This window comes from Rissa tridactyla, chromosome 4 (assembly GCF_028500815.1).
Source record: "Rissa tridactyla isolate bRisTri1 chromosome 4, bRisTri1.patW.cur.20221130, whole genome shotgun sequence".
NCBI lineage: Eukaryota > Metazoa > Chordata > Aves > Charadriiformes > Laridae > Rissa > Rissa tridactyla.
This window is the reverse complement of record NC_071469.1, coordinates 59680563-59704938: the sequence shown is the minus strand read 5'-3', so window position 1 is coordinate 59704938 and position 24376 is coordinate 59680563. Positions and strand designations below refer to the sequence as shown.

The window sequence follows — 24376 nt, the reverse complement described above, 5'->3', positions numbered from 1 at the left end:
TGTAACCCTAGGCTTTTATATAATACACAGAGTTTGTCTTACAGGGTCAGAGTAAGTATAACGTTAAATGTTACGTGAAATGTTATACCCACAAACCACTACCTGAGATCAGTATTACTCTGCTTCTGATGAGAAAGAGGGACAGCACTAATATACATTAAGGTAAAGGCAACAAGTTTATAGGACGGCACATAAACATCATGTAAAAAAAGTAACATTACATTTGGTGGAAGGCTGAGACGTTCTCCGTTTGGCAGAGTCAGTAGTTTGTTGTCATCCAAAACAGAGTTCAAGTTCTCCACCCATTCAGGGTCTACATCACCATCAAAGATAATCCACTGACGTTTTTGTAGTTCACCTCTCACATTGTCTATGATTCTGCATTAAAGGAAATAATTATTGCAGCAGAGAACAAAGACTCAGTAAGGCCAGATTATCCATGGCACAAATGTATTGGCCATTTTTCATTTGTGCTATTAAAGACTCACTTTCTCAGGACATGTGTAAACAAGCCATCTGTCCATTCTCTGGTGTTTGGATCCAAAGTACCATAGAGATGATCTTTGCTGATTGCTTTTGGATCTATAATATGAGCAACACCTTCCACACCCTCCAGCCGTTCGAGGGCTTTCAGAAGTACTCTCCAAGCCATGCTCTTTCCACTTCCAGAGGGACCGACCATCATCAATCCATGATTTATCTGTGTAATCTGATACAGCTGAAGAACCTGTGACAGAAGAAATTACGTACCAATTAAGTCTTAACTTCAGCAGTCAATCTAAGCTTCTATATATTGCTTGCTTAAGACAATGAAAAAGGAAAAAGCTTTCCACCTTTCACAAGAAAAGAAGTAGTTTAGTCTTATACATAAACTTTAATTCCACATTTTCAGTTTTGTATTTTACCTTTTCAACCCACATGCCACCAACTTCTTCTCCATCACCATAGGTAAGGTACATTTCCTGACACACTTTCTTCAGTTCCTCTCGCAATGCTGTCATCTCCCCACGATGATACTGTACTCCAGGGAACACATCCGAAAGGAGACTGAACAGCAATGGAATGTCTTCTGCAACCAGTTTTGGTACCATAGTTTCACATACACTTTGGATCAGGATCTGCAGAGAGAGTCACATTTTGGTTAAGATTTTTTGTTAAGTTTGCTTTACCGAATGTGTTTGACAAGGAGTACTTCACTAAATACTTTATTGATAAAGCACCAGACCAGGGCGGTTTTGGTAAAAGCAACCACTAATGGCGTTTCAACTTTGAAACTACACAATAAATTCCTATTGAGTTTCAGTTTATACAACTGCAGTTTCTCATGCCTCTTCACTATGCTTTTGGTATTAACTGCTGAGGAACTGAGCAGCAATAAGCGTTATGAATGCACCACTTCATAAAAACAAGTCTTTCACTATGATTCAGGGACGCCTAAAACACGTTTAACTTGGTGCTTCTAAACTATTAAATAATCACCTTTTGTAACCAACTTTACTTTGCTTGCATGGCTTAGCACTAAATGGGAAACACTGCAAGGTTATTTCCTTTGTTTAGTGTGTATCCTGTACTTCATCACAGAAGTAAAGAGTTCACACACACATTACCTCTTGTTCTGGTAAGTTCTCAGCAATTTCTCCCTCATCTACAACTTCACCACGCTCTTCTTTCTCCCGCTTTATCTTCTGAATCCTCTCCCTCTTCACATTACCTGCACTAACCAGTACACTCTTCAGTGCTCTCAAGCCAAAATCATAGTGACTTTGGGAGGACAGCTGTTCATCACAAAGCCTAAGAAGCAAAAGAGACAAAATACAATCTGATTCTCAACAGGGACCAACACAACGCTCAGTAACTGTCATTGTTTCCTTGTACGGACTGCTGCACAATATGCTTAGTGAGTTGCAAAGAACATTACAGCTTTAAACAATAAGGTCTATTTTTACTGATAGGAACCAAACTTGTTACTCACTTGAAGAATGGTACTATCTTATTGGCAAGCACTTCAGCTGTACGGAAACCTTGGGAGTACAACATGACCTGGGCAATCAACTGACGGTCTGGTTTTGTCATTGCCAAGCTACGGAACAACTTCTTCAAATTGTCAGGCAGATTTGATCTGCCTGCATAGCCAGGATTCATGGTGATGAAGATAGCCATGTCAGGGCTCACTTTGACTTGTTTGTTCAGCAGCTCACAAGTAATTGGTGTTGCAGCTGAAAAGAGAGTACATTTAGTTACACCTGAGTCAGTGATCAGTCACCCTGAGAACAGAAGTCATATTTTATTCTATTTTAGTCTCCTACAGTAATGGACAACAGGCCCTCTAGTACTGCAACTCAAATACTGATTTCTACCAGCTGAAAGTTACTTCAAATTTTTAAATTTTGATAGGAAGTGGCTTCATCCTTGGATTGTTTGGGAGAAATGTAACTCAGCAACAAAACAGCATGAAGGACATTAAAGATACTGTACAACTCTATTAGGAATGAACAATTACGTACTCTTGTCATAGTTGGGGTTGGAATGCTCCCGCAAGGCTTCCTGGATACACTGAACTTGCTGTGAAACGGCAGAGAGCATACGCTCCTCCAGTCTGTTGAACTCATCAAAACAGCCCCATGCACCCACTTGGCAAAGTCCCACAAAGATGCGTCCCATTGCCTGCACGTAGAGGGGAAAATTCACTGAAGTTGCATGATCATTCTTGCCTATGCATAGGCAAAGGGAGCAGAGAAGAGCACTTTATACAATGCATCCAAGGCAGGAAGAAGCTGTGTTTATAAGTAGCTTACCATCTTTGTAGTACTGTAAGAGATATAAAAGGGTTCTAACTGACTTTCTGCTTCACAGAATCAAAGATGATGACCATGGCTTCCTATTACTACATACTGTACTGCAGTGTGTTCACAAAACAGTCAAGATAAGTGCACTGCAAATGTTTTGTTTGCTGAATCCATTAATACCAGATGCAGTTGTTGTCCTTCATCACAAGGATACTATAATTACAAACCATTACAGAAAAGCAAATTGGTTGGCCGGAGTATGATAAGGCTTCCACCTAAACAACAGCCTTTAAGGCAGGATTCTGCAAAAGGCAACACGAGGGAATACGATGGAGGTCTAAAAGCCACTGGTTTAGGACGAATAGGAATCAACTGTTAAGTGTCTCTTCCAGTGCAAGAACTAAGGAATTACTAAAAAAGACAACAGAAGGTTCTCCTTCATAAAGTGCATAGTAATGCAATGGAACTCTTTGGTCAAGAATGCTATAGAAGCAAGTGTGCATGTGGATCGAAGGGGAAAAATGAGTAACTGGAGCACGAACAGAGTAACCCATTTCAGCCTGGGACTTCCTGATCCTCACAACTGTCAGAGGCAGGAAGGGGACCGGGGGCAAGGAAGGAGTAGCACACACTATCTGTGATCTTACTACTCCCTAGGTGTTTTCTTACAGTCACCACTACAAGCCAAATGCTGACTAAATGGACCCGCTAGTCTGACTGAAATACAGCTGTACAGAAAAAAAACAAACGCAAACAGATTGGCAACCTGGCAGAGTCTATGAAGTATCGTGATTCCTTGTCCATGTTTTGTAATTTTTTTATATATACACCTGATTGAAGTTTTCATTTTAAGACGTTTGGTGTGTTACAGTTTACAGAGGCATTTCATCTGGTTCTTAGTTTGAAGATGTCATTAGTTTTGAAATATCTGGGTAAATTTTCTTAGTTTTGAAGAATCTTTCACATGCTGAGGCAAACTCCACAGTTATGTCACAAAGGGTAATCTGGTAATAGTACCTTGGCAGTCTCACACTCTCATCTATTCTCTGTTTAACCACTATTATTAACTAAACAGTTTGTTACTTTCTTAAAACCAGTCTGAAGCTCTGCCCCATACTTCCTTTTCCCTCCATTTGCTGCTACAGAACTACCCATTCTAAAAAACCAGAACATCTCCCACAGCCCCACTTCTGCTTTAGGCATTCTTTTGTTGCAGAGCATCTACAGGATGCACAGATACTGGCTCAGTTAAGACGATAATCTTGAAAATAAACACCACTGGCTGTTCCACAGTTCTGAAGAGATTCCTATTACTTGTTAGTAGAGATTACATTTTTAAAATCAAACAGCTTACCTGGAAGTCAAATGTTTCATCGCAGTTGAAAACCAACACAAAGCGGCCAAGCTGATGTCCAAGAGCCTTAACAGATTCTGTTTTGCCAGTACCTGCAGGACCTGTTTTCAAAGTAGGATAGACATGTTTTAGTATTTGAAGTACCACTGCCTACTTATGTAATCCGCCAACCTAAAACTGTTACAGCTTCCCCAAAAGACTGTTTCGTTCTTCAGTATCTTAGTTATAAGTGTTCTACTTCTTTACATTAAAGCTATATATTAGAGAGGACAAGAGTTTATATACTTGTCTCAAGTTTTTATTGTACTTCAGTACAAACTTACCAAATGGTGATCCTCCAAGTCTTGCCTCCAGGGCTTGTGTCATTGTCAGGTAGCAGCGGTCAGTAAGAGGAGTCTGTACGAGCTTATCCTGAACACCAAGGTACTCAAAACCATAGTTGAATTTGGCATTTGCCATCTGAATGGAGAGCTGTTGCAGCACATCTGTTTGTTTTGGGTCAAAGTAGAACCGCATTTGGCTGAGCCACTCAAAGGATTTGGAGTTGTCGATCTTGCTTTTGATCAGTGATCTTGTAACATCTCTCTGGTGCACCAACTCGGTGATCTAGAGAATGAAGTAACTCTTCAGACCACAGCAATACAAGCCATTGCTAATAAAGCCAGGAATCCTACAGTTTCTCAGATTAGCATAGTAAATTGCCATCACTTAAGAACTGTGACCTACCAACAGTCTCTGCCTTAAAATCTGTTGCGACAAAGAAAGACAAAACTAACAATGTTGACTGCTCTTGTTAAGGACTTCCCTAGCTTTCAGCAAAGCACTGTGGTCCGTTATACTACTGAACTAGATATTTTACTTGCCAGAAACTATGAAGACGAGTACTCCTCAAACTGACCAGGTATTTCCCTTTAAAAATCTACAGAAATAACCCAGGATGATTTTATCTTCCTCCCCCCCCTCAATCCTTATCTACAAACAAAAGCATATAATAATTACAATAATAAAGCAGCTTAATGAGGTATTTTATGTTTGAATGAAGAAATCAGTAACTTCCATATTTGGAAGAGCTAGTCTGAAGATCAATTCAGTGAGCTAGTCTATAATAAGCTATCATGCATTAAGCTGACTAGAGCGGAAAAACTACCACCACCTATAGGATCAGGGCTCCATGTAGTTGCTTAAATTGCATGAAACCTTTTCCTAGAGGAAAAACAAGTCTTAGACTAATTAATCTTTTCTTTAAACTTTCAAATATCCTGACCTGAGAGCCCAGAAGAGGAAAGGCGGTTTTTACTCACCAAGTGCTCCAGTTTCCTTCTGCGAAGAGGCGGCTGCTCCATCAGCACAGAGTCTGCCAGGACATTGAGTGTGACCTCAACATTAGCTAGCACAGAGTGGAGAGGACTGTTGTCTCCAGCTCCACCCACACCATTGAGGGCCGACTCGACATTCTCAGACCATGCAATCTGGGCTGACAGGACAACAAGCTGAGCCTGTGTAACAAAAAATCCTCATCAGACAGTTTCCCTCACTGAAGTAACCAAGATGCAGCATACTTAAGTGTTCCATATTGATACCTGGTATTTGTCAATCCAAGAGATGTAGACTGCTGGGTCAATTGAAGTTGCTTTTCCAAAGATTTCTACTTCAGTAACAGATTCTGCAAGCAATTTAGCAAGGGTCACTCTCATTTCTTTCTCAACAAGAGTGAGCCACTCATTGATCTTGGGATGTTCTGTGATGGAGACAGGTGTTTTGAACAGCACCTGCAAGAATTAGGTTTAAGTCAGCCCATGTTCACTTATTTTCAGAATTTTATTTAAAGAGAAACACTGCAGCTATACCTCCTCTCCTTCACGTGAGGATATCCCAAGAACGACAGAATTGTCTTCATTGAGAATAATGCTAGAAACTCCAGCAAACATCTTCTTGAAGTGTTTCTGCAGCTTAGCAACATTTTTGCTGTTTCCAATGATTTCAAGCAAGTCTTCATCACCAACAAAATAAAACCTAATAATTAAATAAAATTAGATCTACAGCAGAACTCCAACAATCACTTTTAACTTATTTATGCTCCATAGAGGGCCACCATAGGGGAGTAATTAGCACTCATTTCCCTAACACTGCAAGAGCGCGTGAACTGTAAATTTGCTAGAAGTTATACTTCAGTTCTAAGATTAGTCTCAGCTCAGAAAGGTTGGACCAGATGATTCTTGAGGTCCCGTCCAACCTGGCATTCTATGATTCATTTGGTCTGTGCCATACAAAAGTGTACATGCTCCATACCATGGATCATTTTCTTTACCTGTCCATCCCTGAAATACCCACAGTTGAGCTTGGGACTGAATTAAGTCTATTAGGCAGGGCAAACCCACACTCAGTAACTCCCTCACCCTTACCATCTCATGCTAAGTGACAAACTAGCTGAGGACTACAGGTAAGCCAGCACCAATGACTTAAATACTGAACTGTGACAATTTAGACACTGTCCTTCAATCAAATGCTAGAATTAAGCCATTCAAAATAGAAACTGTAAGTTTACAGAAATCAGCTGCAATGGTTCCTTAAGCAATATCTAAATCCTACAACCATCCACATATGAGCAAGTATGGGAAGTTTTAGTCCCACTTCCTGAGAAGTAACTGTAACTGAATTCTGTATTCAGACAACACAAATTTAAATGGTCACAACATATTACATATACACAATACATTAAAAGGCATTACGGAACAGTACACCAATTCCTGCACAGAAACACTTAATCACTTTACTTGAAGAGTCAACCAAAGTCAACTTCTTACCGAGGGAAAGAGGACCTCTCCCTTTCCAAGTATTCTCCCAGTGCCTTCTGTATCTTCCCAAGCAAGTCTGCCAGTCTCTCTAATGACCTCTGCACACCTTGAATGTTCAGAACATCCATCACAAGTGGAGATTTGGACACCTTCTTCATGAGTGCCAAAAATTCAGTGCTGATGCTGCAAGTAAGTAACACAGTACATCAGTGCAAACTCAGTAACCACAGGCCCGCATAACACCAAAGTTATTTGTCTCTAAATGACCACTACCTCTCCAACTGTAGCGGCTGCCCGAGGGAACACAAGGCTAAATTCCCAAAATAGCTCTTCATCTACCTCAAGTCCACAACAACAAAATCTAACGTCTTAGCAACGTTCAGTCTATCAATTCCACTGCTGAAGGTCTACTTTTCTTCATTTCCTGAAGAGATGCATAAATCTGATTCTTTGATCTGACTGGAATTGTGTGGAATGAACAAGGATGACCAAATTAACTTAAAGCAGAGGAAGAAAATGACATTTGAAGGGTGAGACTAAAGGCTATGGTGACAGAAATCAGCCTCCTTGTTGCAGCCACAATGCCAGAAAAACCCTTGAGGTAGCTGACTGGAACTAGCAAGAAAAAAACCACATGAATCCCAGTCATCTTCTACAAATTGTACATCAGCCTATTCATAATAAACCTTTTTCTGTCATAGTTGTCTACATGCACCTCTTGCCGTATTTTTCTTTATGAATTTATGTCTACAGCAGAGCTGTAATCCATCTGGACCAGATAAGAATACAGTTAGTATTTCAACTAATGCTATGCTGAAGTCATTAAGTTGCAGGCCTGTCCACATTGTGCCCCAAGGGAGGCAAGAAAAGAACAAAGCAATTAAAAAAGTTACCTCTGGAACCGCTGGGTCTCCACAGGCAGCAAGTGCTTGATGTCTGCGCTACCAGTAAAAATACCCTCCAGGTAGACCCATCGCCTTTGGACATCTATCCAGACATCAAAGAGTGCCATGATACGGTTCAGCTTATCTTCCCAGCTAAGGGCATCTTCCTCAAACACCTAAAGTTTAAAGGCTGCATTAATATTCATTTTAATATCAGGAGTTTGACTGCTAATAATTATTAGTGGAAACAGTTGTTTGAGAGTTAAAAAGTATGCATATGCAAATAATTTTCTGTCAACTTAAACAATTAATATAGTCCCTGCTGACAAATATATAAACTAAACAAGAGGGGAAGGCAGATTTAAATGAAGATTCTTTAGCTTTGTGCTCCATTTTACCTTGTAGTATGGCGACAGCTTCATAGCTGACACACTGTTGATGTGCTCTTTTACTTTGTTGAAAAGGTCATCCCATCCGCGAATCAAACGACATTTGTTCTGGTAATTGACCAAGTCCAGTTCATAAGTGTTCCACACTTCTCTTATCTGAAGAAAAGAATGTTTAAGATATGACATCAATAATTTCTGCCCCAACACAGTTACAAACTAGAAGTATATTACAGTAATGAGTTTTTACTTTTTTTTCCCCAAGGATTCTGGGTTTATGCTCAAGCTTTTGTTAAAAATATTGAGAATATAATGCCGTTAGGAAAAACTTAAACAAGGTGGGGTCTTTGCAGTCATTACTAAGGACTGCTTTTCCCAAAAAATGCAAGTTTCATCAGAGGAGGCTCACATATCTTTAAATTGTGTTCCATGGAGTCTCCGCACTTGTATCAACAGCTTAGATTGACAGGTTTACTACAAAAGTGTCAGCCACCCAACAGCAGACTTTGATTTTCTATTACGTGCATACATACAGGAGCTGATACTAGCCTGTTTCAAGAACTCTTCCAACGCCATCTCTCCCTGAGCCACAAGCAGTACATCTTTGACAATTGCTTCATTTCTCTGTAAATCGACATCCCAGATCTGACCCAGGGTCAATTCTGAGACAACCCAGTTAACATGAAGTCTCTTCATCAGCTGTTTCCAGTGACGATCTTTAAGTGCCTCGGATTTCAGTTCAATAACTAACATGTTTATCTACAGAAGACAAGAAAGTGAGTTATATCCTTGAACTTCAACTACAAAATACATGCATTTTAGAAATGAGTATAACTTACCTTCATGTAGCCCTTCAGAAGTCTCTGAACATACTCATAGGAGGCATACTGTCGCAAGCGAGCGGGGAAGTTTTTCAGTTGGTTCAGCAGACCATCTAAGTTTTGTCGAAGCTGTCAATAACATAAAAGCAATGAAATCTTTCTCTGCAAGTGCTGTGCCCATAGTTGTACAAGTTTAAAGTTGTCTATATATTTTTACAGAAACCTCTCACTGATGCCACGTTATCGACAGTACAGGTCTTTTAGTGTTCTACATATCTGCATAAGATGTGGCTACACTATAGCTGGGAAAGTAATTTTATTGGTCTGATTAAGGTTTATGACATAGTATCGTCACAGGCAGTTTATGGCTTAGTGTTCCTACTGCTCTCTACCTCCTGAGCATTGAACTAAACTGATGCTGCTCATCCAACCATATAATGAAGTTTCCCTAACGAGGTCAAACAGCCTATTTAAAAACTGCGCAGTTTCTTCTCTGTAGACGCAGTCCAATCTCAATTTCAAAACTGTTGGAATTGCATAATTCCACTGCAACATTACTTAAGTTCTGAGAAACCCTGTGAATTTTTTTTAGCTTAGCATGAGAAGAAACATGCACACAAGATACTAAAAAAAGGTACCTAAACACTGAAAATGATATGGAACATGACAATTGAGCATATCTATCTCAAGAGGTTTAATACATAGTTTGCATGTACTCGCGGTAGTTACATTGCTTATGTATACAGAAGTGAAGTACCTTGCGAGGTTGTACTGAAACCCAGGGTTGTTCTTTCATTTGATCAATCTGTTCCCAGACCTTAGAGAGTTCAGACCAGACGCCTTTGAGATCCTGCAACTCTTCAAGGGCTACCTATCGTAAAGAATGTATCAAACATCAGCAGTTTTTCCCGATTCTTCAAAGTCATCAGCATGGGGGAGTTAAACAGAATACTTTTAACATGTCAAAAACCTTCTTTTGAGTTGTTGCCAATTCAATAGAACTGCAATAATAGCAAGTGACCCAGACGAGCTTTTTGCATCTCAGGTCACACAACAGCTTCACAAGAATAAGACGGTCACAGAAGAGATAATCTCTTAAGGCTAGAACTGAACAAGTGTGGAGATTGTGTCTTGATACTAGTACATCCCAGGCTACAGGTCACTCTCTTGAGGGAGAGAGAGAGATGGAACTGAAACACTATCATAAACTGACAAAAAGTTGTGTGAGCAGGTTGTACCTGGACACGCTCTTCACTGCCACTGAGCAGTCCTGTATCTGTTAGCTCCAGAGCTTCCTTGGCCTTCGCACACTTCTCACGATCATCCTTCAGCCTACCGAATTTTCCTTCATAAATAGTAAGAGCTTGAAGAGCTTCTTCTGGACGCAGGTTTCCCTAAAATTTGCATGGGATATGTTAATCCAAAAATCCTACAATTAAGTTGATGCAAAGTTAAAATCAAGGACAAAATACTAAATGTTGGCTTGTCTTATTATTTTTCCATTTCTGGTTTGCTGACAGTAAGGCTACATGCTAATCCAGAATAAGTCTTATCCCACTTCTACATGCAGTTTTTCGCTTTACTAAATGGCACTTTAGGCAAAAAAAAAAAAAAAAAAAAAAAAAGGGAAAAAAGCAGCTTGCTCCTGAATCCTCCTACACGCATGCCTCTCATGCTTCTGACATACCCCTTCTTTCAGCCAAAGCTTTGTTAGTAACTAAAGTCATCTTGCTTTTTGCACCTAACAGAGGCCTACGTTGTACGGGTAAGTGTCCCTGTGCTACCACCCTCACCTCCCCCCGCAAACCCAACACATTGGCAAGTTATTATAGAACCTTCAAAAAGACTGTTATCATCATCTAAAATGAAAAACTGCAAAAAAACATAAACTGCCTACTTCTTATTGAAAGCTGCCTACTTCTTATTGAATGCAGAGAATCTACCTTATTTGCTGAACAAGTATTAATCATCACTACTTACTGTCACAGGCTTTGTTTTCTCCCAGTCTGTTAGCAAGTCAGTTGTTCGGCTCTCCACTGCACGGTCCTCTTGAACTATCTTCATCTGCAAATTTGCTACTTGTTGTTGAATGGCAGAATCCTTTCTACGCATGATGTCATTAAAAGCACCCCATTCTCCTTCAATGTTGTCAATGTACAGCCAAGAGGATGGAAACTGGAACCTTTGTTTCTCAAGCAAGCGCTGACCATTGCGATAAAGCTACAAGAGACAGTGGTTCTAAGTTAAAAAGACAAAACTAACTTAAGTCGCAAGACTAAATATTCAACATATTTTAACAAGCGCTCACTATAGAGTTCACAGGATTCCTCAGGATATGAAGTTCAAGTCTGTTCTCAAGAGAACTTGAATATCATGAAGCTGCACCTTAAGAGCTAAGCCTGACATTTCCTAAAGTAATAATAATTAGCAGGACAACATACCTCAACTTGCTTTTCAAACTGCTTGATTTTACGTTTCAAGGACTGCACATATGTGATGAACGTCACTGCATCTGATGTGCTAGCAGTGTCCACTGAATGCTGCTCCAGTTCTTGACGGGACTGTTTGGGGCACAAAACAGTGTTTTAGAAGTCTAGAACAGCTGATCTGAAAGTGAAAAACTGGAATTTGGACTTGTCTTACCTTAGAAATTTGTGAATGAAACTCTGTCATATTCTGACCAAGCATTTGGCCAAATTTGCTGAGCACTTCCTTGTGCCAGGAGTCATACTTTAAGTTCACCTTTGATTGTACCTACAATTGAATAAAGTTAGATAACAGTAATTTGTCAGCCTTGCTATTTTCTGTTATACACCCATTCTGAAGTTTAATGCGTTTATCACAAACAATAATTACAATTTCTTACCTTGCCATAGTCTATGACAACAGGTCCAAATTCCTTTCTGGTTTCTGCATTGTCAAATGTTCCTCTCGCCTTTCTTATCTGAACTAAAAGGGCTTGCCACTTATTCAGGTCTTCTCCAAGACGGTTGTATATGTTTTCAGCCTGCATATCCCACAGACACTGGTACTGCAGCCAAACCTAATTGAGATATTTCACAAACAATGTTCAGAACTTCTCCAGTATATTCCAAAAGACGCATGTCCCCCCAGCCCCCAGGACAACTAAGAAAAAACTCCATGTTCATTTTAGCTGTAGTATTATACGGTGTCAGCCTCTTACCTTGACATACTGCTCCACTTCAGTCACAATTCCCATGACAGCAGAGTACGACTCCTCCAGAGCTGCGGGGCCATCAGGCATCCTTGTCAATGCATTACGATAGAATTTCTCTTCCTCAGACAGCTCATAATGCACTCCAACCTAAGAACCACAATTATACATGCAATATACATGAATTTCTAGGGCACCCAGTTTCAGCCCTAGAGCAACACACCAAGATATTGAGCACAACGAACTAAAAAGTGAAAATAATTGCTCAGACTTAGATACAGCTTCATTACACATACCTGATACCTCTGACTTTGGATTCTTGGTAGCGACAGGATTACCATCTTCCAAGAAAACATTTCTTGATAAAGTTTGTATCTACACTCTTCAATCGGTGGATTCAAGTATATCACCTGGTTGGTTATTCTTAGTTCATGTACAATGTTCTGCAGAAACATTAACACACTCAGTTTTACTGGCAGATGCTACTACACGTAGACAAGAATTTTGGACTTCAAAAAGTAGCACACACTGTTTAAAAATCAACTCGCACCTCACTGGGAGGAGGCAAGTATTCCTGCAAAACCACATGCAGAAGAAATACTTATCTCCTATATAAGGCTCAGATACAATTCTTGCATTAAGTAATTGACAATAAGGAAAAAAAAAACAACACAAAAACACTCCACACAAAAACTTACTTTGATCTTGGGTTCACCACCGGGCTTATGGCTCACTTGAGGAGCATCTGTATCCATGTCAACTTCTGCTTTGTCATCTGCTTGTCCAAGAAGAACTTGGGTCCAGGCCCTCAGTCCAGCTTGCAAACGAACACCCAGAATTCTTTCAATCTAAAGAAAATAAGACACATTGGAGGAAAAAGCTGCATATTCACTGCATAAAGTTCCCTGCTATCGATATACTCTGACACCAGGTACACTATGACACCTCAAAAAACCAAGTGTTCACTTTACTAAGTCATTAAAAAGGTTTAAGAGTTTTGATAAATTTTCACTGAATATCAATTCAAAGCTGTCCTCATGGACTTTAATGGAATTAAACGATTTTAACTACTTTGAAGTTGGCCTAGTGTCCAATAACCTGAAAGTTAACCCAACAGGCAGAGCCGAACAATATGAAGGCAATGAGCCTTTGCCACTGGCATAGCAAATTTCCACCACCTTTTATCTACCTCACTCCCCAGCACCTTCTAGGCAGTCAAGCTATACCAAACTTTTTTTCTTCAAGGGACAAAACTCCCCTTGAATTAATTGATCCCCAAAGTCAACATCTAAAATGAAACAGGTCTTGATTTTTTTTGCATACTGAAAACACATTGGAATTTTCAGAGAATGGAGAGACAGAATTTTCCTTGGGTGACTACAAAGAGTACAATCAAAAAGCATTTTGCACCCAATTAAAATGTTTCCTCTAAATATATACAACTCCTTGATCTCAAACCTACCTCCATATCCAACTTATTGACCCAGATTGGCAAATTTGAATATGAATGAAGATTTAAGTCATCCACAGCTTTCTGAACCCTGTTCAAGATTTCGGAGAAAGTCTTGTGATCATACATGCATGTTTCCAAAGACCTCACTTCCAGGTCTATTTTCTCTTCAATAATGAGCAGGTCATCCACCTAAAATGGTTTAGGAAAAACAGGACGTTTAGTTTGACAGGTTAGATAGAGGCAACAATAACTATGCAGTAATGGTTAGTCATTTCTCTTTATTTGGATGCAGCAAGCACTTTTAAGTAGTACTAAAAGATCCATTCAGCTTGCCCATTTGTGACAACTCAATCAGCTACTTAACTGAAGGGCTACAGAATTGGATATTCTGTATATTTTATATATGTATATATCTATATGTCTATAAAATCAGCTAACCAATTCCACTTTTGGCTAACCACACACTACTGAAGTATAAATGTAAAAATTTTGCAGAATTTGAAAGATAAAACAAACCTTTTCCTGGAAACTGAAGACAGTCTCAGCTAAGCGCTGTACATATGGATCAAGTTTGTACGATTCCCACACAAGTGCAATTCCTTCTGCAATCAAAGCCTGCACCTCTTTCTTCAAGCCAGCAACCAGAAGTGAGATAGTATTACGCTCTTCTACTTTCTCACATGTTCGTTCATAGGTACGGACACTTTCAATGAGAGAAATAGCAAATGGATAGAGCTGGTTTGCTTGGTGAGCTTTGTTGACAATTGCTAGTGGAACACGGAAACCAAGCCACTTCAGGTTTCGGACTTCTTTTGAAAGTGTAATTATTTCTGGGAGGAAGTTGACTTTCAGTTTCAGGACGTTTCCAGTTCGACCTCTAACACGAGTGCTTTCAATAGTGAAAATACGACCAGACACACCAAGATTGCGTTGCTGAACTTTTCTTGCCCAGTCATCAAAGATCTCCTGAGTGTTGAGCTTCATGCGGAAGCTATCTCCATCCTGCTTTAGCTTCTGTCCTTCTACATGGTTCTCCCAACCTTTGCCAAGGACATCCTCAACACGCTTCATGTAAGCAGTGAGCTGCCTGTCAATCTGTTTTGCCCAAATTATGGACCCAGATACAGGAGGCAAGTCACGAACATGACTCATTTTACAAGCTTGACTCTGTGGGTATTGTACTTTAAATTTGTCATGAAGAGATTCAATATCATCTTTTACGCGCTGGATCAATTGTGTTTGATATTCACGAATGGCACCGCGAATGTGAGGTCTGACAAACAAGGCATTAAACCGAGAGAAGATTCTGAACATTTCATTGGCATTCTTTGCTGTACCAAGCTGGTCTCTCAAACGGGCAGTTATTCTTGTTTCAACTCTATCAATTCTTTCATCATATCGTTTCATTGCTGCCTCCCAGGCTTCTGTACCTTCTTTGGAAACATCTAACCCATCTACTTCCTTAACATTCTCATAAGCAAGATTGACTTCTTCAATCGCATTAGCATCTGCAGCATCAAAAAGGACTTCTGCTACTTTCATATCCTGTGGTTCAGGTACCTCTCCTTGATTTTGCTGGGCAACAGCAGTTACCTGCATTAAAATCACAGTTTAGCGAGTTGGATGCTTCAAAATTTACCTACAAATAGCTAAGCACAATCTGTTCTAACAAGCATTGCAAAAACCCTACAAATTAGTACCCAACCCTTAACAATCTTTCAATCATGTTTCAGATTAAAGTTCTACTAGGAATGGGGCAACAGTTACTTTACAAACTTCCACTACTGTGCAGCATAATCGCATTTTCCCTGGTGGTTTAGCCAAGCTCAAGTATTTACACACTTATTAATCTCCTCTATGTTAAGTCTGGAGTTGCTGTGTCTATTAACACAAGCACGGTCATGTAGTACATGAAGTACGTCAGATTTAAAGCTAAGCCTATTAGCAAGGGTTCAAAACTAGGCTGGTTTTGGGAGCAGATAGTGAAACAGAATGTTACATTAGTTTTGTGTTGGTAACTTTTTAAAGCAACAGTGAACACTCCTGAAGTTGAACACTCTTGAAAAAGCTGCACAGATTTTCTGTCTGATAACAACCAAGAAGATTACCTGAGGTCGCAAGACTCTCACAATAACTGCCCGCAGTTGTTCATGCTGACGCCTGAATTTCCTCATTTGATCAAGACGGCCTTGGAGTTTCCTATGAGCAGGATTGATACGCCACACCATCTTCAGGTTCTCTTCCCTTTTTCTTTTCACAATATCTCTCAGCAGAACTTGTAGCTTCTCATATTCATCGTCCCAGGTTTGGAAAACTTCAAAGCATGCGACCATCACCTGAAGAAGTTTCAGAATAGGAACTTTAGCTCCCAAATGAAATGCTTTCTTAAAGTCACTATTCAATGTCAAAATACAGCTGCCAGCACCACAAAACCATGAACGTACCTTTTCAAATTCTTCATAGGCAACATGCATTAGTTTTCTGGTTCCCAACACTTTAAGCAACTGAGAGCTCAGATCTCTTGAAATAGCCTCCACTAAACGCAATGCCCTTTGGATTGGGTATTTTGTGTTTCTGATTTTTCTCAGATGGGTAAATATTGCAACAAGGGCCTGCCTTATTTTGTCCAGCTCAGTAGCAGACAGCAAGTCATTCAGTGGAAAGTCTTTCATCAGTGGGTTATAGTCATTCACAGTTTCCAGAGCCTGTTTTAGACCTACATGTAATAGAAGAGATTTTGAATGTAGCTTTTCATTTCATTAATCAAATCTGTATAAGACAGTAGCTTTAACTAGACCATGGTTACTCAAGACAGCATTGTTTTCTGTACCACAATATTCAAGTCTCATAACAGTCTAAATTCCATAGGACATTTAGGAAAAAATTTATTGAACAGATATTTTACCTGTGTCTGTATCGAAGCTGACAGTGGCATGAAAACGTTTGCCATGCTTTAGAATATCCAGAGTCAGAAGAACTTCTGGACTTTCACGTTTTTCCTGAATGCGATACAGAGCCCGTTCCAAATTTAACCAGAAGCTTATCTCCTGTAATGCAGTGCCTGACGCAGGATCTCGATCTAGTTTGGTCACCTTAAAAGTAATAAAGAGAAGGGAGGGAGAAAAGCATTAATTTACATGCTTCAACTGTAAGAACTTGCTCTATTACTAAATATAATTGAAACACATAACATCCACTAGGTTTTAATAATCCAACATGACAGTTTTGGCACTCATTCTGTGAGAAGTGTAGCAACTGCAACGCAACAGGAGTAAAGGTTTAATTCCAGATCAGTTTTAGGACCGTCATGTCATGTCTTCAGCATAGCCTAAAAAGGTCACCTGTCCACTTTCCTGATCATTGTCTGTATTCTGGTTAATGACAGATAAGCCTAGCAAGAAAATAAATGTTTTCTACTCTGGAGTAAGAAAAGGCGCTGGTCTCTCATGAGCAATAAGTGGTTACTATGCCCATGGAGGAAAAAAAGCCACAGTAGTATCTGAAATGCTACTTCTGAGTGACAGCAAAAGAACAGCAGAATTCATTTGAAAAGGAACAGTACAAGAGATTAAAAGATAGGATTGGAGCAACTGTTCTGAAGTGGTTGTGGATGCACCTGGGGAAACAACAAAACAACAAAACAAGACCTGTTTCTCTCCATCTGCTGTAAAAATTCACAAGGTCATGCCAGTTACTTGAGTCTATTACAACAGAAATAAAATAGTCGTGCTCTCAGCTACTTGCAGAACAATTTAGACTAGGCTCTAAATTTAGACTAGGCTTAGTCTAGTCTAGAATTAGACTTAGTCTAGTTTAGACTACAGTCTCTGGTGACTCAGAAAACTAGTCTCAGATCTTCAGAGTATCCTCCATGGAGCAGTATTTTACCAGTTGTCATGGTTTTGGCCGGGTTGGCCAATCAGAATGACAGATGCACCACCACTACCCCCCGCTTCAGAGAGGAGAGGAAGAGATAAGAAGATTTATGAGTTCAGAAAAAGAACTAAACTAATTTAATGAAAATAATAATAAATAAGAAAATAGTAAATAATAAATGCTCAGATCGGGATCAAAGGCAGACGAACAGACAGGGTCCTCCTCAGACATTGTCCATTGAAGAAAAAAGTGAGCCAGAGCAGCCTTGCCCCCTTGATCCTTCAGCTTTTATACTGAGCATGATGCATATGGGATGGAATACCCTGTTGGTCAGTTTTGGGTCACCTGTCCCGTCTGCTCCTCCCTGCAGGTGGGACCCCTCTACGCTTCTCTGCTTCCGACGCTCTAACGGGGCAAACAGCGAAGTTATCTGACCTTGGTTGTTATAGCAATAAGTATAAGCAAGAGCCTCTGTGCATACCGTTCCTTGGTATAATCAGGTCTTATCACTCTGAGAGTGAACAGTTTCTGAACAATATGCTGTTAATTTCAGACTTTAGTCAGTTAGAAGAGGCCCAGATAAAAAGTAAAATTACAAATCAGAAAATTGGTTCTGTTTTACCTCAAACCAGAACACCAGTTAAACTGTGAAGAAGATACACAGTACTACACGAAGTTCTCACCACATAGTCTAGTACTTGGGGTTTTTTTTTTTACCTTTTGTATCTCTCTAATCCAGCGGTTGACTCCAGATTGTAGTTGATTGAGGAATAAGGGATCCTCAGCCTTCTCACCAAAATCTGTAACCTTTGGCTTTTCTCCACGTTCATAACACTGCTTGGCAACATTAGTGATGGTTGCATGAATTGGCAGACTAATCTCTGGAATTTCAATATTCTGCTGCAGATGCAAGAGGCCCATTTCAAGTTCTGCAATTTTTTTCTCAACTGAAGGAGCCATTTTATCTCCATCCCTGAAAAAGCACAGATGTTTCCGTATAAGAAGCCAAAACAAGAACCATAACACAACACATTTAAGCCATCTGAACTACTTCCCCAGAATCAGCAACAACATCATGCACAGCTGTGTGCTTCAACAATTTCACATAACTTGTCTTGAACAGTCAGTTATTTTTTTTCATTAAACACCTACTTTAATTCATCAGCAGAGAAGTGCAATATTTATACTGAATTACCTGTCTGCTTTGCCAGATTCTCTGATATAGGACTTGAAAAAGGGAGCAACAGCATTGCTAATGAAAGAGTGTAATGTTTCATATGGAGAATCTTCACTGAGAGTGAGCACTCTGAGTTGAGAAGACACTGGTTTGTCGGCATCAATCACTGGTGTACGCTTAATGAATGCCAGGCTGCAGAACAGAGAAGAGAGTTACCAACTAAACATTTGAAACTTAAGTGATAGAATAGCTTTAATCTGACTCCAAGTTTCAGTCAAAGGAGTCAAATGCTAAACTGCATCATCATACTTTATAACCTTTCTTCTGAGCGACTCGAACACAAGTCTTCCAATAAAAACATCTTTATACTTCAATAATCAGCCAAACTTAGCTATCAATAAGGACTCTGCAGTATGGGCACACTGAAGAGGCACATATCTTATGAAGCTTCAGAGTAAAATATGCATTAAGGTAAGCGATAAACATGTAAGAGTCAGACATAACCAAAGATTCCTGAACCCACGTTGTGTATGTTACATTTGTACGTATCCCAAATTAATAAGACTTTGTTTCTTTAACCTCAGAGCTACAAGTCCTAAGTCCATTCCTTTCAGCCTCATGACACACCCTTGTTTTATCAGAGCCTCCACCTTGAAAGCTATTGCCTCACCTGAATAAAAACACTGCATGTAGCACTAGGTAAACTGGAGGTAAATTTGTAGGTAAATCTGCTTCTGCAGGTTTTGCATTCATAGGGTAGAAATGTCAAGATCTATTTTACTAACTCACCTGTTTGATTTTATTCCATAATGAATGTCAGTGCTGATACTGTAGGAAATGAACTCTTTTTCCTCTTCCCCTTCATCTCCCACATCCTCTGCAAAAAATACGCGATGTAAAAAATATTTTATTTCGAAGGCATCTGCCACTCTCAACCATCTTCTGCTATTATCAGACTATTTTCTAACCTTTAATTTCTACACCAACTTATTATGCAAAACAGCTTAAATTACATTTAGCTTTGCAATATTCCTCAAATTGAGAGTGGGTTCATTGTTTTATAGCACAAGCCTATTAACTTTTTTAGGTTGCTACAAAAAAACATGAAAACATTACAACAAACAAATTATAACCCCCACTCTGCTTGTGAAGCAGGGAGAAATCTTCTGCAATACAGAATGTGCATTTATTTGTAGAAATATGCTACCAGGATAACTATATTTAAGTGAGAACATTAAATAGCTGCTTTTTTCTTTTATAGGTTGCATTGTATTTTTGGACTTTTTCTTTAAAAGTCATTTGGAAATTAAGCCTCTGAACAAAAAAGCCTCCCAACAAAACAAAAACCCAAGCCATGGGAAGTACTCAGGCATTAATACAGCCAGTGTATCACAGATGATGTAATTGCTGGGGATGCAGGCAGTTATGCTGCAATGCAGTGATTTCAGTGCAGAAGGTTACTCCCTGTTGGGGGACACACTCTGCCTGGACACATTGCAGCAGACTCTGGTCCTGCCCCGATTTCATTTGGCCCTTCATAGGAGATACAGCCTCAGGGTGTCACATTTGTGATCACTAGAAGCCTGTTCACAAAACAACACTGCACTAGACACCACAGGAACTCCTAGGAAAGCAGCCGGCAGGCTGCATAACTAGTGATACCACATCGCAGCTTTCATTACTCAGAAATATGGCTTCTATTGTATTGTATTTGTAATCAATAATTTACTTCATACTACCTAGTCCATGCACAAGTTTCAATAATAATGTTGTTTTTTAATAGCGTCAGAGAAAACATCTCCATATGCTGCTGGAGGTTCTGAATCTGTTAAGTTTGAAGACTGGCTGTCAATCAGAAAATCCACTCTCCCCAGATAACTGCTATTAAACCAAAAGCCATCAATGGAAATGCCTTCTGCCCATAGTAAATCAGTATTTAGCTTCTAAAACACATAATTACTGTCTCAATTTGTTTTTAACCATATATATATGTAACAATATCTATGCAACAAGCCTGGAGCTGACTAATCACCACTATCTTTCATTACTTCCAACCCAAACTAAGGATAACCAACCTCATGAGCCAGATGTAAGAGAAATTTAGAAATCATCTACCTAGCCTATTAACATCCAATGTATTTTCTTTAAATCTTGTTAAACACTGCATCATGAATTCATAAAAATCGCTGTTCTTTCCCACTCTAGATTTCCTCTAGAAAATTCTACTGTTATCCCTGCTGAAAAAGAAGTCCCAAACTTTGGGAGTGGAAAACAGAGGATAATCAGCGGAAGCAGGCTTAAGATAGACAGGATATTTTCAGCAACATATTAAGTTCACAGTAAATAGACAATGAGTGGAAGAACCTTCTTCACATTTCCCTCAGTGTGCAACTGCAGGGCGTATACCCAGTATCTTACACTGCAGCTGTTGACGTGTTAAATAATGCAATATGAATATTAAGATTTGATATACATCTACACGGGCAGAACCAACAGCACATTAGGAGTAGAGATCCAGAATTTTAACATTAAAATTCTGCAAGCTCAGACTGGCAGGCATGTAGCCATACACAGACTGTAGATCTTCTTTAATAATAGAAGTCTGTGTTATTAATGAAGCCTGGCAGTATTATATTATTGTTTATTAGGCTGGATTTCATGACAATAAGTGGCTATTTAGCAACAGATTTGTTGACAATAAAAAGTCACTTTCAAAATAAACAGAGTCAATAACAGCAGCATGTAAATAACAGAGATGTTTCTCAGGTCAGAGTGTCAACTTAGCTGCAGTAGTATTTAATGCAGCATTTGATGAGGTTTCTGAGCACCATTCAAAAAGCCACCAGGCCTTGCTAACTAAACAAAGACAATGCAAGGTCTACATCTTGATTTATGAACTTGGGAGCCTCGCTTATTAACCACGGAATAACGCTTTTCACAGGCTGATTCGGGGTTGTTTTTTTCCTTTATTCCAGGGTTTTGAGGGAGGCTACTTCTGTCCTGTTTCAGGCCGGTTATCCGCCTCGCCGAGGAGGAGGAGGAGGCGGTCATTCCCCCAGCAGGAAGGCGGCCGCAACAGGGAGCGCCTCCAGCCCACTGACGAGGCGCTTTCCGACCCGGACAGCCTCCGGTCGCAGCACACGACGCACCACCGCCCACCTCCAGCCCACGGCCCCGGGCCCGCCGAGCACCCTCAGCTCGGGACCCGGAGAACAAAGAATAACGGGGGAGGAGGATCGGGCCAGGCGCCGGCGGCCCGGGCGGGATGGGTCGGCTGAGGCGGGCCCCGGCGGCAGCCTCACACCGTGCTCCGCGGCCGCAGCGCGGCTCTCCCCCGCCCGCAGACGGGCCGCACCCGCAGTGCGGCAGGGCCGGCGCCTCCCCGGCCGGAGCCGTGCGTGAGGCGGAGAGTCCCCGCAGCCCCCGTGAGAAGAGAGAGCCGAGTCCCCTCCCACCCCGCGGCAGGGCGGCGGCTGCAAGCAGGCGCCGCCGCCATTTTGACAGCGCGGCGGCCGGCCGGCTCTCGCCTCACCTTTGAGGGTGGAGCGCTCCACCAGCACCGTGTGGACCTGCGGGTCGGAGAGGAATTTGCGCATATGCTCCACGGCGCCCTTCTCCTCCAGCGCCGCCTCCAGCACCGCCGGGGCCTCGCCGCCATCCTCCAGCAGCAGCGGCACCAGCTTGCGCAGGTGCTTCTGCAGCACCGACACGTCGGCCACGTTCTGCACCGCCGAGCCCGACACCTCCATGCCGCCTTCCTCGCCGCCGGGGCCGCCGCCCCCACCGCCGCCGGAGTCGGACATGCCGAGGCAGGGACACCGGCAGGCAAGCCGCGCTCCGCCCGCTGCAGCCGCCGCCCCGGCACTGGCCCGCCCAGCTCCGCCGCGGGGGAGGCTGGGAAAGGCGGCCCGACACGCCTCCCGCCGCCGCCGGGCCCAGGGGCGGCCTCCGGTCCCGCCGCGGCTGCGCCCGGCGGTCGCTGCCGCCGCCCTCGGCCTGCCGTTTCTTCTGGAAGGAGGGCGCGGTAGGCGAGCGGCGAGGGAAAGGGAATAGCCCACCCCATCCCCCGCGGCCCTCAGCTCCCCGGCAGCACGGCCCGGGTGAGGTGTGTTCTGCTGCCGGCCCGCTGCCTGGAAGATAAAGCAGCCCGGTGCTTGTTTGTCCAAAGAAGAAGAAAATGCCTACTTCATGTGGAAAAATAAACCCAGAAGCCATAGGAGCAGGTGGTACAAATGACATTTTTTATCCATGAAGAAAGCAGCAGGCCATCTTGTCACCGTCGGGGGCAGATGAGACATGGCTTCTCTTCAGTGAAGAGCAACCCCCCACACTTTTGCACCTTGGGTGCTGTGTATGCCCAGCTCATCCAGCTAGCCCTGCTAGTTACAGTTTCAAGAGATCCAGCACCCGAAATATTAATCCTAGTTCTTTATGAGACCGTTTCCCAAAAGCACAGGACATAGAGAACACAGGAGGGACTGAAAGGGGACTTTCCCTTCAGAATCTCATTTCATTTGTAAAAGCCCCTTAAAGCTTTTATGCTGCCACATACATGCCTGACATATCCCAGTGTATATATTTGTCTGATCTAAGGTATTATATGAGTTTAGCTCACTGCTGCTGAATCATAGAATGGTTTGGGGTGGAAGGGACCCTCAGGATCATCTAGTTCCAACACCCTGCCATGGGCAGGGACACCTCCCACTAGACCAGGCTGCTCAAAGCCCCATCCAGCCTGGCCTTGAACACTTCCAGGGATGGGGCATCCACAACTTCTCTGGGCAACCTGTGCCAGTGTCTCACCACCCTCACATAACTTCTTCCTAATATCCAACCTAAATCTCCCTTCTTTCAGTTTGAAACCGGTACCCCTCATCCTATCATTACACTCCCTGATAAAGAGATGGACAATCCTGTTCCTCCTTGCCCAAACAAGTCCCCTCCCTCACCTGCTCCTAGCTGGCACGTGAATGGGAGAGGGGATGTGGCAGTGAAGTTCCAAAGCAACTCCACTAACACCCAAAAAGGTACATTGGGGCTGTAAGGTGACCCACAGACTAAGAACTCCAGTTCTTGTTCATACAGAGGCGGAGAAGAGGAAGTCATCCAAAAAAAAAAAAAAAAAAAAAAAAAAGAGAGAAACAAGCAAACAAACCATACAAAACTGCCTCCGAACCCCACGTGTATTTCCTCAGGTGGATACACAGGCAAACGCACGGAACCCCTCAGGCCCAGGATCTGTTCAGATGTATTGCACAAGACATAAGGAAGCTTGTCCTGACAAAAGAAGTCCTGACCTGTAAGCCACTACGCAAGTGTAATTCAGCATTAAAGCGCGTATGTCCAGGTAGGATACTAGGAATCCAGAAGGCCCAGCCACATACCCCAGCTCCTCTGTTTCTACCTGGAAAAAAGCATGCCTATGCTCAATCAGGCTCCTGAGGGGTTTAGAAGTCCAGTTTAACTTTGAAAAAAATATCAATTTCTTAAGTAACAGAAATCTCAAACCTTCTTGTCTGGAAGGAAAATGATCTGTTCAGCAAACAAGTTTCGACCACAAGCACCAGAACTGACAGAGGTGATTCACTGAAATCCGATCAAAACCATTTAATTTTCACCCCCAGAAAAGACCTTATTAGAAAGGTAGATTTTATTTTTGATGACGAAAA

At 41.6% G+C, this 24376-nt stretch overlaps 1 protein-coding gene across 1 annotated transcript in view; it reads right to left on the bottom strand.

Moving 5' to 3' along the window:
• Positions 1-22559, bottom strand: part of DYNC1H1 (dynein cytoplasmic 1 heavy chain 1) — a 46256-nt gene extending 23697 nt beyond the window's left edge. The window contains exons 1-34 of the mRNA XM_054198116.1: positions 22240-22559; positions 19497-19584; positions 18726-18899; positions 18248-18503; positions 16560-16746; positions 16099-16370; positions 15763-15990; positions 14171-15247; positions 13664-13843; positions 12900-13049; positions 12498-12644; positions 12211-12351; positions 11893-12069; positions 11670-11780; positions 11468-11587; positions 11007-11246; positions 10265-10420; positions 9784-9897; positions 9045-9155; positions 8755-8964; positions 8218-8364; positions 7829-7995; positions 6945-7118; positions 5988-6153; positions 5721-5909; positions 5442-5636; positions 4464-4746; positions 4141-4241; positions 2505-2664; positions 1973-2216; positions 1608-1791; positions 906-1118; positions 489-727; positions 222-378 (exon numbers count right to left, since the gene is read on the bottom strand). Coding sequence (XP_054054091.1) covers positions 222-378; positions 489-727; positions 906-1118; positions 1608-1791; positions 1973-2216; positions 2505-2664; positions 4141-4241; positions 4464-4746; positions 5442-5636; positions 5721-5909; positions 5988-6153; positions 6945-7118; positions 7829-7995; positions 8218-8364; positions 8755-8964; positions 9045-9155; positions 9784-9897; positions 10265-10420; positions 11007-11246; positions 11468-11587; positions 11670-11780; positions 11893-12069; positions 12211-12351; positions 12498-12644; positions 12900-13049; positions 13664-13843; positions 14171-15247; positions 15763-15990; positions 16099-16370; positions 16560-16746; positions 18248-18503; positions 18726-18899; positions 19497-19584; positions 22240-22510 — 7029 coding nt within the window. The 5' untranslated portion in view covers positions 22511-22559. The remainder of the gene's footprint in view (positions 1-221; positions 379-488; positions 728-905; positions 1119-1607; positions 1792-1972; positions 2217-2504; positions 2665-4140; positions 4242-4463; positions 4747-5441; positions 5637-5720; positions 5910-5987; positions 6154-6944; positions 7119-7828; positions 7996-8217; positions 8365-8754; positions 8965-9044; positions 9156-9783; positions 9898-10264; positions 10421-11006; positions 11247-11467; positions 11588-11669; positions 11781-11892; positions 12070-12210; positions 12352-12497; positions 12645-12899; positions 13050-13663; positions 13844-14170; positions 15248-15762; positions 15991-16098; positions 16371-16559; positions 16747-18247; positions 18504-18725; positions 18900-19496; positions 19585-22239) is intronic.
• Positions 22560-24376: the final 1817 nt, after the last annotated feature.